This window comes from Liolophura sinensis, chromosome 7, assembly GCF_032854445.1.
Source record: "Liolophura sinensis isolate JHLJ2023 chromosome 7, CUHK_Ljap_v2, whole genome shotgun sequence".
NCBI lineage: Eukaryota > Metazoa > Mollusca > Polyplacophora > Chitonida > Chitonidae > Liolophura > Liolophura sinensis.
In genome coordinates, this window is record NC_088301.1 from 51083437 (window position 1) to 51100973 (window position 17537).

The window sequence follows — 17537 nt, forward strand, 5'->3', positions numbered from 1 at the left end:
ATTATGTTTGTATTTGTGCTACTACATATTTGTACTTGTTACCATAGAAATATATATCATGTTGTCTTAAGATGTTATAATCGATTGCAGATTTTAAGTTGTCATTTCTGTATTTGTTTTTCATGATGATAAAGTTAAAAAGTGTAAAAGCACTTCAACCATATTGTAAAAACACCAATCAAATTAAATCAAAATCATGAAATGTCATTTTAACATAGCATATTTGCTTTGTGCATTTATGTTTTTGTTGAGTGTAGTTTAATCTAGTGTGAATTGTTTTAAAGATACATGTAAATAAAATATTTGTACAAAATGTCTAACATAAATAAATTCAATCCAATGAATACATGAGTCATCATATTTACTTTATTACTTTCCCAGCAGAATGTTTGTAGAAATATTAACCATCCACTTCTTTACATCGATTCCCATTCTTACAACATTTCCCATATAAACGACAACAGCAGTTGAACAGCCACAGCTGAAATCAGCATGCAGAACCATATCTTTGTCTTTATATGTTGTCTCTATTTACCAACTTACTTGTTTCGGTAAGCCTGTATTCTCACTACTTTCATTTGCAACTCATTGTCCCTGTGTTCATCCCCGGGCTGTGCCTGGTTTTCTCCCACCATAATGGTGGCCGATGCCTCATGAGTGAAATATTCTTCAGTACAGTGAAAAAGACCAATCAAGTAAATAAGTCTCTGTGTTCACATGGGCATCTGTATAACATCTCAGTGTCTACGGGCTTCAAAATATACCCGCCTGTCTCATTTGCCGTAATCATCTCACAAGTGTTCCATGTATTTTTGAGAAACACCAATTAACTAAATAAATCCCCAATTCCGACTCCATCTTGCAGTTTTCACACACCAGTCCCTATTCACACAATCCCCAAAGTCCTCCACACCTTCTGAACATATCACCACCATCCCACCATCCTCAACTTCTCAACCTACACCTATGAAAAACCCAGTTCCCTCATTGAACAGCCCATTCTCTAGCATCCCCAGTTTCAAACATTCTCAACCTTCCCATTTCCTACACTCCCCAGCTTCAAACCTTCCAAGCTTCCCCTTCCCAGATTAACCTCTGTCCCCATTCTACCACCAACCCTTAAATGATACCTTCTACCTTCTTAACCTCCCCAGTTGCTACTCCTATCACCACCCTTTAGTTTCTAACTTCTCAATCCAACCCTACCCCTTAGCCCTTATTGTTTATACCTTGTCATCCTTCTCTTCTCCCACCCTGCAGCTAACCCTAAGTTCCTACCTTCTCACCTCCTCTGTTCCCAATGACCCGCTACAACTAAACCCTTAGTGTCTACCTTCTACACCTCCCCAGTTCCCACGTTACCACCAGCCCTTAGTTTCTACCTTTTCAACATCTGTTCTCACACTACCACCAGCTATTAGTCTGTGTACAAATTTTAAGTAAGAGAGGAATACCTGTGCTGTGTGATTGAGGTTTTTTATTTGATGCCATCATGAAATGCAGATGAACATCTAATCGGGGGTGAGAAAAGCACGTTTCTTTTGACCAGGTCACTGCTTCGATCGTGTTGTGTATAAATATTGTTAACATAATACAGTGTACGTGATATGTTATGTAGGTCACTGTGCACGCTTCGGTTGGCCTACGTACTTAGTGTTACACTAGTTCGCCTATGCTAGAATGTAGCGCTGGCCAAACGCATGCACAGACGTTCTCAAACGGCTGTTTCATATGTAATGTACCCGCATGTGCACCGTATGGGCAGATAAATTCACAGTAGTAGACTGGACTAAAGCAGGAAAACTGTCTAGATCTGTTTCAGCCAGGGTTAATTCAATTCTTTTCAGGTACTCGATTTAGTGGCCCGGTACGGAACAACTGATTCCCAACGAAGCGTAAACAGCCCTGTGATCAGTGAAGCATGTGTTTTTTGCAGCCTGACAATTCGCCATGTGCTACAGTGACTGAAAGAAGTATGACAAGACCAGATCCTGCTTCATCACACAGTAAAATGCCCTCTTTGTTCAGGTATTTAGTGAGACAGATTTGTTTGGACAGACAGAATTTTGATCCATCCTTAGTCTTCTGTGACGTTATGCATGATTTAACCAGAATTATCCGTGCACCACATCGCAAACCTGGGAGGAGACCTTCTAACGGCACGCCGTAGTGTTATACTAACGGGTATCGGATACGCTCGCAGTTCAGCCTATCTCTCTCTAACCTGGTCCGCACCATGATCGTGTACTTATTCTTGTCCGGCCAGATACACAAGTCTTTTTAATGTATGCCATAGCGGACAATTAATCACCCCTTCCAGCCATTTGGTTCATACATGTGGGCAGTAAATGGGAACAGTGGACGTGGTCGTGACTGACCTTGTGCGTGAGCCAAAAGATGACAACATTAATGCGGGCTGATAATATAGAGTACCCTCATGAAAAAGATGGCCTGGTTTTTATTTCCACCCTGAGTTTAAGTCCTAGTGAAAAATGAGCAACGGCAGTACAGATCGAGTTCTCGCTTAGGGCAAAAGGTACATTTGTAGAAGATACAAAACAGGTAGGCCCCTAAATGCTCTTTGATTGCTACTTGTACTCTAACCTTAATTTGTCAGTTGTTCAGTAAAGCAGATATTTAATTTATCAATTAAAATAACCCATAATATTTCGACAAATAGATTTACGGAGCTGTTTACGAATACTTTGGCTTACTAGTTGTATGAAGGGAAGTCAAGTACAGGTTGGATAATTAGCTACCGATATTATTAATAAATATAAACTGCACGCAAATTTGCTAAATGGTAAATAAATATCGGAGTCATTTTGAAAGTCTCATATATGTCCCCATGTTGATCACATTGGCTGTGGTTTTGGATTATGGTCGAACCATATATTATTACCCTGCACAAATATTTGGTTTATTTTATTATTTCAGCGTCTGTTATAGTTAATTAAGGCAGATAAATTCCAGGTGGGTAGTATAATCGCGAAATTTTTTTTTCCATTAAAACCACCAATGCTTTTCACAAACTAAGTCATTACTGATGTAAACACAGCTAGTCATTTAAAAATCTTAATACTCTACCAAATTTCAGAATCGTTGAAGAAGAAGAGAATTATTGTTTTTTTGCACAAAGCAGGATTTTCAAGGACAACAGTTTTTGATGGGACAACGAATAGTTAATACCGGTATGATAAAATCTCGAATATGTCTATCACATTTGCAATCTTTTGTTACATTGTTTATTATTTTATTGTTTTAAGGTATAGTAGCCGCTCTGTTGATGGAACATAAATCACACCCTTAATTTAATATCAATCATGCCTCAGTCAGTATGTCCTGGAAGACGTCGAAAACGGGTCTAAAGTTCGAAAATGCTGACAAGTTCGCAATTTAGTAATGTCCATTTATGTTTTGGAAGAATTACCGCATTTTGAACTTTACTTTACAGTAGTAGATTTACTACGGTCACTGGTGTTAGTCTGCTGTTCCTGGAAGCGTGTCCGAAAAAGACACTCGTTGAAACCTGCACTGTTGAGGAGTATGGAAGTGCGGCTAAAAATTGCAGTCGTGCGAATCTGAACAGATATATACGAGGACAAACTGCACTGTTTAATTAACAGTGGACAGCTTGCCACAGGTTTTTAGTTAACCTTGCTCTCTACAATCTACATCCTGCGCCTCAAAAGCAAACAGATGTAAGACGCTATACTTCTCTCTATATAAATACGTTTGTATGTATTTATATGTATATATTCTCTAGTTCTGTGTTCATGGTATTAGATCATACAATTAGAGTGATTTTCTCATCAACTTACATACATAACGGCTTTGATATTTTCATCGATGAATATTCCACCTTTAAATTCATGGTCACCCGTATCTGCATAACGGTACCAGAAACTATATACACCCTGCGCAACGTTTTCAAGTTTTCACTGGAGCTCCTGAACCGAGTCCTGCATTCATTTGTCACGTGATACTCTCGTGAGATTGTCTCTTTACAGACATGTTACTGGTCCGTTTAAGTCACGTCATATCGCTTGTGTTGGGGGACTTGAATGCACGCTCGTTTTTCTCTATAGTGTTGCACTCCTTTGACATCCCAAAAATACAATCTATTACGTCAAATATACACAACATAGGTTTCACATAAACTACATGCTGAGACGTGCACTTATATCTCAGCTCACTCAAGAGTAGTGTAGTGTCAAACCAAGAAAGGAGGGTAATCATTTAGGTGAGTTTTTCATGACTGGTTATATTGGCAAAATAACATTATATGTGTCAACTACATTAACTTTACTTAGGTTACAACTTCATGCAAATCATCGATCATTTGAGCAAAAAAAAAAAGTATTGCTTTACGAATTATTCTGCCATTAAGTATGTAAAATGTATTAAGGGTTTGAACGGGTACTGTCGGACCGGTTAGACATTTGTTTTGGTTTTTTTTTAAATCCTTGTACTTTATCAGATAGTAAGGCAGTAATGTTGTTAAATTAAACCAGTATAATCAAGGAAATCAGCAAAAGTACATGCTTCAATAAGTGCATAATCCATTTAAACGTGAACGAGGTCCCTGTCGGAAAATTTAAACTGGACTTAAACGCAAATTTTTTATCTTAACTGTAATCTCACTATATTTCATTCAAAAGTGTAATTCTGAGAACAGTTTGCATGGAAACGCCTAATCACTTCATTTTGCATCCTATTGCCACTTCTGTCCCAAAGCAGTAGAATTAAAAATAACGGCTTGAACGACCTACTTCCGATGCATATTAGGACATATTAGGTAGCTTATAACACGACGACACACACATTAGTTATCAAAGGAGGCTGTACGATCATCATGTCATTGTCACTGCGACCTTTTGTGTCGTAGGTCGAGTACTCAGCTTTGCTGTATTGTCTGTTAAGGACCCATTCAAGAGCCACCGAACATATCTGTGGTACAACTCCCCTACGTATACGGCACTGCATGTGGTGTACCTTAGATTTTGTATTGAAACAAATCCACTGCTTTCTTTAACCACGAATGTTATTTGCTGCAGAAGAATTAGCTGTTTTGAATGCGGTAGGCCTAGGGCCTTAGCTCCGTTGGTTCCGCGGACGAGTATTTTGTCGTCAGAGGCCTACTGGCGCAAACTGTCGATACCAATCTTTACTGTCGAATTGTGGGATTTGTGTGAATAGGAAATCAGATTTTCTCTTAAAACAAAACTGTCTTTTATCTTGGTATCAGCATGGCTGTGTAGCGATCGCAGGTTTTACTTTAATATAATTAGTCACTGGTTTCCTTACATCAGTTGCTTTGAATAATGTCCGACAAAAATCCAGTGTGACCCCTGAGGTCAAGGTCAGAAACGACGTTGCTTCACGCAGAGCTACAGTATATTTACAGTGGGATATAAATTGAGTTATGTTGTTTTCTTATTTCTTTTATGATATACTGGCGATTTTCTTAATTTTATTGGGATGCCCTTCATATAAGGGGTGCGTTTCTGTGTAATCTCCTACAGTAAGAAAGAGAAGCTTATAAAATCCAAATATTTTGTTCTGGCAATTTTAAAATGTGTACAGTATCGTCAGTTTGTACCCTAAGACATTTTTCTTATTTCTACTGATGCTAGACCGGTCAATTTCTTAACTGTATGATGCATTATTCTTATAGCGTCTGCGTGTACTTCAGTATGTTAGAATCTCAGTTTGTCACGTTAGTAAATCCTTGAATGGGTGTTTTAAATATGCAGGAAAGTCTGTCCTTTTGATGTTGCGATTATTGCCGCTTAATTTGAAACTATAACGTTTTGTTGTCGTTTTGAGTCTGCAGTGATGTACATACACAATATGTAACATGTCAGATGCAGACAAAGGAGTTCACTCGTACATGAGTTAAACACTTAGTATGCCAATTATGAGTAGGTTAGATCCGTCAAGTCAAAACACGATGTTATCGTGAACACTTGGCAGTGGCGATAAGATATTAAAGAACAGACTGACCTCGAAAGGGTACAAGTATGTTTTCAACTATTCCACTTATATCGGGTTATTTAGTCCGGAAATCACAGTGCACGGTTCAGTTGGCCTATGATTGGCTGTGCAAAAAGATATAGCCCTACGCTTTCCTTTCTTTCTTCTGCTCATTACATGGTTATGCTCGTCGAGCAAATCGTGATACTAAGTTGTCACTGTGGCGTTGTGAGTTATCCTATTGTGATATTTATTGGTTTGATTGGTGTTTTACGCTGTGCCCAAGAATATTTCACTTATGTGACGGTGGCTAGCATTATGGTGGGAAGAAACAGGATAGAGCCGGGGGAAAACCCATGACCATCCTCAGTTTGCCAGAAGACCTTCCCACTTACAGTCGGTGATATGCTGTAACTCTAAGTACAGACTTGCGGAGTACGCTATCCTAGCCGATGACGGTTAAGAAGAACCGTGCATAGTGTGTGATTTAATGTATAATTTACCCAGTTGTAGTCAGAAAATAATGTTTTAGCCGACGAGGTGTATGTAGGTTTTGGTAGATACGTTACAGAGTATTTGAAGTAAGATGTTTAAGTAACCTATAATTCTGCAATCATTCACATTTCTCTGTAGATGTTATTTTGTTTTTTGTTATTTTTACAGTACACAAGAATGTAGGCTGACACTCTCTTTTATCTTTCTTGAAAGGTTATCATATATACTTATTCAGTTTGTTTGGCTGAAATTATAATTAAATGCCCTTGCCCTTTAATTACAGATGGCGATATAGTCGGGCAACACATAATCTGTAATAATGCCGTTCGGAGTCCTAAGCACGATCCGATTCAAAAGCTCCACGAAGCAGGACGAAGGGTGGGCCTGGGTGATTCTTATTGCGGCTACTCTAAACTCCTTTGTGGCGTTGGGATCCGCACTCGGATGTGGGGTGTATGTCTCCGAAGTTATCCAACGATGGAACTCGAGCAAGGCCACCGGGGCATTTGTAGGATCTCTTCTGTTCGGCATGTTCTCATCCTCTGGTAAGGAGATTCAACTGAAATGAGATATCAGCTGTGACTGTTTATAATCTAGAAATGTGAAAGAGAATTGGTGGACTCCCAAATCTCCCAATAAGTACAGTAGGTTGGGCTTTGATTCTGTGCCCTCTTCGTACCATCAAGTTTTTGATTCATGTCTGTCGCTTGTCTTTTGTATTTTTCTTAAAAAACACTGATGTAAAATTAAAATTGTGCTTAAAGTACATGGCCCACCTTTATCCTACATGAAGTATCTTCGGATTATCTTGAGAACTAGTGTAATAGGTGGTTTTGAAAATGGGCCTTAGCTGTGTCATAACTGCATCTAATTCCGCTGACATCTTATTCCACATGTTATTACATCGACGTGATGTTTTTTTAAGCATTTTCGATCACAGCGCAACGGAGATACATATATTTGAATTTGATCTGGAAATCCTTCACCAACAATACGAGTTTGACTTTTGAATTGGATACATCATTGAAAACTACTGACTGATTCTCTCTTACATGTTTCCAGTTTTAGATGTTTAGCTTTTAAATTATTAATACAACCAGATTTACAAGAAAAAGCGGAAATGTTGCATTGAATTCACCTGGCATATGGATACATACACACTTCTGCCATTTGGTACTTTATTTTAATGTAACTGTGTTAAATGTGATGACAACAGCATTTTGCGTAATTCTAAACCAGTGACATGTAATAACGATCGTGAAACACATTATTATTATTAGGTGGCCCTGCCCTCTGCTGGGACATTTATTGAAATCGTTCAGATTTTTATTATTTTTCTTCCGGTTTTTTTTTAAAGCTTTTTTGTTTTAAGAGCTGTACAAGGAAAAGGTTTTATTTGATGTTGTTGAAATTTGGTGATTATAGAAATTATGGCGATTACGAGGCAAATTTTGGCTGTTTTTGGTTAACGTTGGTCACGTAACATGGCGGCCATCTTGGATTTAAATCAAAACCTTTAAAAATCTTCCTTTCAAGAACCAACTAACGGATTCTTTTGAGATTTGATATACTTGTAGAGTGATACCAGTTAGAATGAGTTTGAAAAAATTTTTGCAAATGCATTGAAAACTTTGACGTCATAACAAGTGTCTAAGTTTGATAACGTTTTCATGCATTCTTGTGTATTTGACAACGCTGATCGCCAATCTGCTTTCGGATTTTGCCTGTTTTTGTAACTTTTGGTGGTAACCGTACATGTACAGTTACACAAAAGATCAGCCTCCTGTCACACAAACCGAGAAATGAACAACTCTGCCTCATGTTTAAGGCCATTAGCGGGCAGTTTTCAATGTTTGCACGAAAGCCAGCTCTGTTCGCAGTGCATCATGGGTAATTCTCAACAGTCCCCACGATATTCTCCCGTATCCCCTGTGCTATCAGCAATATAAAAGAAATCCAAAGCCATGCCTAAATACACGAACAATTTCTATCCACACATGTACCTGGAGTCATGACGAGCCCCAAAATGTAACTCTTATTAGGTCAAATTCAGCCGTTAAAGGAGAAGAAAATTTAAACATCAAATTTAAATCAAATCAAATGCCATTGGAAATAGTATTCATTTCGTCGCAGGTGCATGCCATAAAAAATTCTAATATGTACCTCAAGTTGATAAATTATAAATAAAGTCAGCGCCAAAATCCGCTGTGGGCGACTCCATTTTGCATAAGAACTAGTCCTGAAGTCTTATGTAGTAAGAAGGTAGTGAATAGTACAGCTCGTTTTCCTCTTGATCAGGAAACCGGAATGTTGAATGTAGGTTCCGAGTTTACACGAACAAGCTGGCAGTTTTAACGACTCTCATTTCCTGAGGGGCAACTCACCCCCAGCATAAATTACAGGGTGTTAAAGATGGAGGATTCGATGCACTCCGCGATTCATGCCAGCTTTGCCGTTTTCAGGCTTTACGTGTATGACGAGGAAAAATCGCAAAATTATGCAGCAGGCACCACCAGATAGAAAAAAGGTGCTCTTTTCAGCCTATAGTGTCATGTTTTTAAGTAGTCTTCTCCTGTAAAGAAATATCGCGCTTTCCAGTTTCTTTTCAGGTCTAGACGTTACATACGCGTATTGAAGAGACTGGCTTTAGGATGCCCTATAGAAAAGTAACTACGATGGCTTTGCCGCTTATTCCATCTAACTATTTAGACCAAAATTTCATATCCTTATAGTCTCCTAACATTTCGTGTCACCTACATGCACACTGTCCTCGGCCGCTGTCGAAACTGAACAGAGCCCAGGAAAACCAGATGGAACACTATAGTGGGGTGATTGCACACCATGTGTCAAGCTATATGAAATGTATATAGGCTACTTAACCAGGTGCGGTGATGGCCAAGGCCTAATATGAGCAAGGCGCTGTGGTGGTCTTCAACATTGTATATGATGTGGGATTCAAACCCAGTTGATTATTTTTCATTTTTATCTTGCTTTTTCTCCATGCTGTCTGTTTTTGTAAATACTGTTAGAGTTTGCACATGCAGGTTGAATTTCTTGAATTGTCCATTGCCTGTGTGCCCCGGCAGTTAAATCGAGCTATTCGTCTTTACGTGTGTTAGCATCTGTTTGTAAACAGATGTTTTCCAAAGCTTAATTCTTCCGATCATATCAAATTTGGTCAGTGCATTACCTTCATAGTGTTTTCTTATTTGACATTTAATTGGGCCTTGATGCTTGGCCACCGATATCGCTTTAAGGAACCCAGCAGCTTTATTTATTTATTAATTATTATTAATAAATTTTTACATTTAGAGACTGTTATAGTAATAAGTATCCAGGAGTTACAGATTTTAGGTAACCGAATTAGTGTTTTGTCGCCTCTTTAGCGATTTGCTTTCTTGCAGGTCCTCTGACGACAGTCCTTGTGACTAGGACATCTCACAGAACGGCAATTATAATGGGAGGGTTGTTGTCTGCTCTAGGTCTTGTGGCCTCCGCCAATGTCCCAAATATTGTCGGCTTTTACTTTACCTTTGGCATTATGTCAGGTTAGTTCACGTTGTTTTTTTATCAGTGAACTGCAACTGATGTTACCAACTGCAACCGTTGACCCATTCCTGTCGTCGGTCAACGTTTCAATGTCGACACTTGCCGAACTCGATCAACTCTTTGGAAGACATGTAACAGATATAACATACTATATGTATTGCTCAAAGTTAATATTAAGTGAGGGTAAAATTGCTTTGAGACAGATGGCACCAGTAATGTCTTTTTGCAAATTTATATTTACACAAGCGCTCCTTCTCCACAGAGCTGTCATTTGAAAAGTAGTGTAATTATAATTTGCAATATTTCTAAATATGATTTGTGTTTGTAGAAGAATAAGAACCATTGGAAAAGCGTCTGCAATTAACAAATTATGGGATACATTGCATCGTACAAGGCCATCTGTTTTCATGTGGTTTATTTTTTTTCTGTACAACAGGAATCGGCTGTGGAATGATTTTTCTGCAGTCTGTTATGCTGGTTAATCTTTATTTCAAAAGATACCGCGGCATAGCCTCTGGGATTACGATAGCAGGAGGAGGCGGTGGGGTTCTAGCGATGCCGCTTCTTGAAAGGATGTTGATCGAGCATTTTTCCTGGCAGCCTTCTCTTTACATCGTTGCGGGAATGTGCCTTAACACTTGTGTACTCGGTGCCCTTATGAGACCAATACATGTTAAGAACATCGAGTCAAAGTCCAGCAGTTTGGAGGCTGATAGAGATCGCGTGAAGGAAGCTGATTCTCTGACGGAATCTGAAACAGATGAAAACTGTTACGCTAGAGAAGACGATAGCTTGCTGAAAAATAGGACTTACATATGCTATGCTGTGAATAATACTTTGTATGGATTTGGTTGTACCATACCAATTATACTAGGGCCGGATTTGTACGCTGAGACAGGTTTTACAGGGGCTCGAATAGATATTCTTATTGCCTGCTTTGGCGCTGGCAATATACTCGGGCGTCTGGTTGGAGGTGTTCTATGTAACATACCTGCATTGGACAGACTGGCATTATATGTCGTATTAAACATTCTTCTTGGTATGTTTATTGGACTCTACACATTGTCAGATGACTTTGTTTTATATGCATTTGCTTCTGCTGGTTACGGACTTATCTTTGGTGCATTTATTGTTACACAAGCCGTAGTGACAATGGACATTGTGGGACGAAGGAAAATGGAACAAGCATTCTCTTTTGCTTATTTCACCTGCAGTCTTGGCATTATAATTGGCGCACCATTGTCAGGTTTGTACATTTTCTGTGTTACCTCAGCTATTTTGCTGTTATGGTAGTTGAGGACTGATACAGTTTAGTGATTATTATAAAAATGGGTATATCACAAGCCACTTACCACATACCCGTTCACCAATATACCACCCGGTCTCATCAGAATGCTCGTAAAGACAAATCAATCCCCCTGCTTGACTTTTGCTATCTGTTTCAAGCAGTCGAATGTGATCCTAGCCTAACCTTTCTTAAGCGATCGAATGTGATCCTAGCCCACACTTTCACCAGTATACCACCCGCTCTAATCAGAATGCTCGTAAAGGCAAATCGTTCCCCCTACTTTTGCTATCTGTTTCAAGCGGTTGAATGTGACCCTGGCCTCAGTCATCATTGTAAATTATCCTTGCTTGGACAGCAATATACCAAAGGGTCCTGCGTACGACATGTGCGCATCTCGCCTTGTAGCATTTGTTAAACCCTGTGTGTGGTGTGACGATTTCAGTCAATGCCACAAGTTATTATTGCTGTTAAAACTAGTGTGTCAAGGTTATTCCATCTTACGCCTTCACTCCAAGTTTCTTAAGTTTTACAATGAGTATAATTCTCTTGTAAGTAAATATGGACAGAGCGTCCAGAATCTCTCGGCTCTGTTTCAAGATTGTATCTAACTCCGCTTAACCCAGAGCTATGGGCAGTATATTCATAGTGTTAAATTAGATCACCACGTTGAATATACGAACAGCTGCAACCAAAACGCAACTGAGAAACATATTTTGTTATCGACAACTGATATTTAAGCATGGTACATGATTTGAATTCTGATTTCACCCAGTCCCCTAGAATATACCTAGAACATTTGAAACTGTTGACTGCTTCTCTTTGCATGATTCCGTCCAATTTCGCGCTTTGTATACTTTCTCAGACAACCCAGACAACAAAATCAGACCAGCATTTGAATTAAATAATTCTGCAAAGAGAACTCGCTCGGCTAGCCGAGCCACACTGTGTACAAGAAAGGGGTCGTCACGCTCCACAGCGACACGTATAAGCATGGTGGTTTCTGAGCGCTTGCCGTCAGTCTTCATATTAGAGGAAACTATCGCACGTTGTGGCGTGAAACATGCCTTTCTCAAACTTTATTAATGGTTCAAGAGAAAATAGTATTAATGAAATTGCATCCTATTAAAACTGTAAAATCAGATCATTTCACCTCACGTCTGGTGTGAATTATACAAACGGGATCTTTTTCCTTTAGATTTACAGTAGTTCAAACATCTCAGTTCTAAATTTTAAAACATACAGGACTTTTTTTCATACCCACACCCACTATATCAGATAGTTTAGGGGAGGTTCACCCGCTTAATTAACTTTTCTGTTTCATTTTTGTTTTTGACAGGGTCTTTGTTTGACTTGACGAAGAGCTACAAGGGGCCATATTTGGTCGCCGCCATAGTTGTGATATCTTCTTCAGCAATTCTCATACCGTCTTTATTGTCCGGAAATGGGTGCGTTGGACGGTTGCGACGGCAACGTCTGCTAGCAGTGTCACAAATTATCATCGATCCTCCAACGTGCAGCAATGGGGATGCAGTCAGGGACACCGCCACCAGTGTAAAGGGCAATATTGAAAATGTGATGGATGTTTCAGTCAAAGAAACAGCATAACATAGGCTTGTGTTCTCTGACCAAGACCCTTGTTCTCAATCAAGTGCACACTGAAGCACGGTTATTTGTTAATTGTTTATATTGCTGTTTTTTTATACATATATATTTTTAAGAAAGCTCAAGAATCAATGCATTTCCGTCTAGATTAAATAATGGCCTAAGGTGAACAAATGAGAGATTGATGACATGCATTTGCTTCTGCAATTGGTCAGCTTCGGGATTTCCTGAAGGTCCCAGTCCCTAGTCTTTTACTCTTGTACTTTGCCATGCCATTTTGTGTGTTCTGAATGCCACAATAAACATCTTTTCTGGGTCGAAACAATTAACAATATGTGCCACTGCCCACCTCGGAGCGGGACCCTAATAATGGACAGTGGCGACAGTTCACTTAAAAAACATTTGGCATCAACTATATGTTGGATGTGCTATTAATGGAAACAAATAATGCTCAAAGACATCATTATCTCGTATTATGCCATGCCCTGCCATTCTGCATTTTCAAAAAATAAAAGTAAATCATGTTTAATTTTGTGTGCTTAATGTTGATTCCATACATTGGGTATCGGACACCTTGTGTTGTTTTAATTGCCCCATACATACACGTGCGTACCATGGTAAACCGTAATCGAGAATGGATTCAGGGAGCCACCGACCTAAGGCAGGTAAATGAGCGGCATTCTGACTTAATCTCAGGGAATAGTTCAATGTATGTTTATGTAGGGATAATCTGAATGATCTCCCCTTTCACAAGACAGCAGCTATTACGTAACGTGATAGTTTTTGAGACACGATACTACGATACTATTTTTGTCTAACAGAATGAAGGTTACCTCAGTAATTAAAATGTCTTTAAAATTTATATAATATTTACACTGGGATTTTCAATTCGGTTTACAAAATTAACATTTGTCTTGAAGATAGGTCTTCAACGACATTAGGCCGATGTTTTGCCGACTTAACATTGTTACAGTCTCACCTAACCACATATAGCGCGCCATTTAATTGAGGGATCATGCAAAGTAATTCGTTGGGGCTCTATTGAGATACAATCCACGCTGCTTAAACTATGGGCAAATTGTATACTAAACCTATAACATCAGATCTGAACGGATGGGCTCGTTATGCACAGAAGATCTTTCATCTTTTAAGAGATTAAGAGTGTGCCCTACCGGCATCTTGTAATACAATGAGGTCAATTGGTTTCTTTTGTTTCGCTAATGATAGCCGTTTCTAGCTGAAATTCACTAATTTAGTTCTACAATAAATACAATTTACGATTCAAATTATGAAAAATTAAACAACGTCCCACAGGAATCTGTGACTAAGATAAAAGCAGCTGATATGAATATCTTTATTCACTTGTTGACACTCAACAGACACTGCATTTCTTGCTACATTCATGGTCGGATGGACTTCTCACCGACTTATTTCAAATTTTCAGAAATAAGTCTTTGTTGCCAACATTTAGACAAATTCTTACGTAATATGTTGCTTACGTCTTGTGCCAGTAGAAAGGGGGATTATTGTGTGCTTTGGCAAGCCAGGGACACGCTAACAAAGAATAAATAGTTATATCTTACATAACTGAATAGTATATATTTTCTGACAAAAGCTTTATTCAAGGTTGAATGAAGGTTGTTGTTATCAGGATTATACTTTAACAAAAGGGCAGACGGTTACACTGTGCGCAGGGTCATAAATAGACCTAATAGTGAGGCACACCTTATAACATTTGGAATGACAGGGTCACGTTGCAGTTGCCAAATCGACCAGTACATAAGTGACAACTATAGCACAGAGCAGTTGTGTTATAGAACCACGGTTCTCAGTCGATCATGCATTTCGCGTCATATAATACGGAAAGATCCTTCCCCAACAGCTTTGTGAAAGCTGATATTTTTACGGACCAGTTGGAAAGCTCAGAACATTTAAATTTAAATGTGAGTAACCGTAAACTTCGCTACCTTGATCGTTTGGATTCGTGCGACGCCGGGGCTTTACAGGCGTTCCCACTGTTAAACAAATCCAATGAAGTTCAGACGGAGTTTTTCAAAGAGGGCCTGGAGTATCACGACTGCCGTGGATGCAAGCGTGTGGTCATAAATGTAAGCGGCATGCGGTTTGAAACACAGGTAAAAACTCTAGATCGACTGCCCAATACCCTCCTAGGAAATCCGGAGAAAAGAAAAGCATTCTGGGATCCAACTAGAGGGGAGTATTTTCTTGATCGTCACAGACCAACATTTCAAGCTGTCCTGTACTTTTACCAAAGTGGGGGGAAATTGAAGCGACCAATTGAAGTGCCTTCCGACATCTTCTTCAGCGAACTGGAATTTTATGAACTAGGAGCAGCGGTTATCGAGTCTTATAAACGAAATGAAGGATACATGATAGAAAAGAAGCTACCGCTACCTGAAACTAAGCTTAAGCGAGCGCTATGGCTTGTATTTGAAGAGCCGTCGAGCTCCTGGTTTGCAGTTTTCATCATGGCTTTGTCTACAGCTGCGATCCTGGCCTCCCTCGTCGGTTTCTGCATGGAAACGTTGCCTGAATACAGCAAAAACACATGCAGTTATGAAAACAAGCACGAAGTCATACACATACTTTTGGGGAATGCGTCTGGAGACGAACCACACACAGACAATAGTCGTAGACTTACTCCTTCAAATGGGATTGATGTCTCACCTAGACCTAATACACCTGCCCAGGGTTCTTCAGTGGGATGGCTCACCCAGAAAAAGCCTCCAAATTATGGCGACCCCTTCTTCATTGTGGAGGCGGTGTGTGTGTCGTGGTTTTCCATCGAGTTTCTCGCCAGGCTTTATGCTTGTCCATCGAAGTGCAAATTCTTAAAGAGCATGAGCAACATAGTTGACATTGTAGCCATTATGCCTTTCTTCGTGACCTTGCTAATTGGCGTCGCGACTGGAAACTGTGTGGATACCTCAAGAAGTGGTTTTCTCCTTATTGTAAGGGTTGTCAAAGTACTGCGGATTTTTAAGCTCGGTAAACATTCGCAAGGTCTTCAAATCCTGGCCAAAACGCTCAAAGCAAGCTTCAGTGAGCTTAGCTTGTTTGCTATGTTTTTATGCATAGCTCTTGTGTTATTCTCCTCCGCTATGTATTTTGCAGAATTCGAGGGTAATCCGTCTTATTTCCCCAGCATCCCCCACGCATTTTGGTACACTATCGTAACGATGACCACTGTAGGTTATGGAGACGCTGTACCTATTGGACCAGCCGGGAAGGTGATTGGAAGCTTGTGTGTTTTAGCGGGAGTGCTGGTGATTGCCTTACCTGTACCTGTTGTGGTAGCAAACTTTAGTACTTACTACCTTCATGCAACTGGAAGGGGAGTGCTCACTTCGCGATAAATAAGTGAAGTGAACGTACTTGTTATCTATGTATTATCAACTGTAGAACGTAATAGATTTTGCTGAAAATTTACACGAAATTTCCCTACTGTGTGCATTTTACCTTAAATAAATCGATCTGAATTCGATTTAATTGTCCTGAATTCTGACCCCAGTTGGCAATAAACGGTCAACAGTGCTCGAAGGGTGGTTTAGATTCTGAAGTTCGTTGGAGATCAGATGCCTTCCACCTATATGGTACAGATATTGAAAAAAGGCTTAAGTATGTTACGTATTGTAGGTCAAGTGACCGTTGTCGCTTTCAAGTTTGTATGCATGCGTAGTATGATGAATTTATTTTCTGTCGTACACGGGAAAGTCTACCCGCAACCTTCGGGTGTTTGTGATTTCCCCCGGGCTGGCCCATTTCCTTCCATCATATTGCTGTCCGCCGTCGTATAAATGGAATTTTATTCAATTCGGCGTAAAACACCAATAAATAAAATGAAATAATAAATAAATAGGAAAATGACACATGCATGGGAAAGTGCACACGTTGGTGTTCATTGTGAAAAGCGGATTTTTTTTCTGAAATAAATTTGACGTCCATCCTCTGCATCATTGATGTAACACCATGATCAGTGTACAATTCCCAGCAATAATACAATATAAATGGTGTATATAACATGTCTTACCACGTGTTAATGTCCTTCAAGTAAAATATTCTTGGGTGGACGCAGGGATACACATTAATCAATTAATCAGTCTGTTAGGGTGTCGAATTCTGCTTAACCTGGGGCTAGTCATTGTGTTGAATTAGATCGCCCATTTGGATATATCAGCAGTTGCAATTGTGACACTGATATCGACAACTTACCATAAACTAGCATGGTACGCGATCTGAATACTGATTTAATTCATTCGCCTAGAAAATTCCTTGCGTCTTTCCACCATCATTGAAAACTAATGACTGTCTTTGCATGATTTCATCCTACTTTCCTGCTTCCTATACTTTTGGGTTCTTTGGTGGTTTGTGCTGATATATATGTTTCCTTATATACCTTGCATAATGGTGTTCCAGCAAAGTTTAATTGGGATATATATTAATTGAAGAATGAACTCGTAAATGAATTATGTACCGGGTTCCCTACTGAAATGGCGTCATGCGCAGGGTTGATTTAGTTCCCTGAGTTTATTCACATGTGCTCTCTTCACCGAGAAATGTTTTACACTATCATTTAACTTTAAGTGGAATTACCCAGAAGCCTCCC

General features: G+C 39.4%; 2 protein-coding genes across 3 annotated transcripts; both read left to right on the forward strand.

The window, feature by feature from the left end:
• The first annotated feature begins 1752 nt into the window (after nucleotides 1-1752).
• On the forward strand, nucleotides 1753-13375 carry LOC135471562 (monocarboxylate transporter 4-like). 2 transcript variants are annotated; one of them, XM_064750841.1, is made up of 5 exons: nucleotides 1753-2562; nucleotides 6755-7016; nucleotides 9876-10019; nucleotides 10457-11266; nucleotides 12645-13375. In XM_064750841.1, the coding sequence occupies exons 2-5, from the start codon at nucleotides 6791-6793 to the stop codon at nucleotides 12911-12913; spliced, it is 1449 nt and encodes a 482-aa protein (XP_064606911.1). In that variant the 5' UTR covers nucleotides 1753-2562; nucleotides 6755-6790; the 3' UTR covers nucleotides 12914-13375. The 2 variants fall into 2 exon arrangements, with proteins under 2 accessions (XP_064606911.1, XP_064606912.1); XM_064750842.1 differs by lacking the exon at nucleotides 1753-2562 and having other exon boundaries at nucleotides 6529-7016.
• A 1373-nt stretch (nucleotides 13376-14748) lies between these two features.
• LOC135471007 (potassium voltage-gated channel subfamily A member 7-like) lies at nucleotides 14749-16287 on the forward strand. The gene has a single exon (XM_064750055.1). It carries the CDS (start codon nucleotides 14749-14751, stop codon nucleotides 16285-16287), a length of 1539 nt encoding a protein of 512 aa, XP_064606125.1.
• Nucleotides 16288-17537: the final 1250 nt, after the last annotated feature.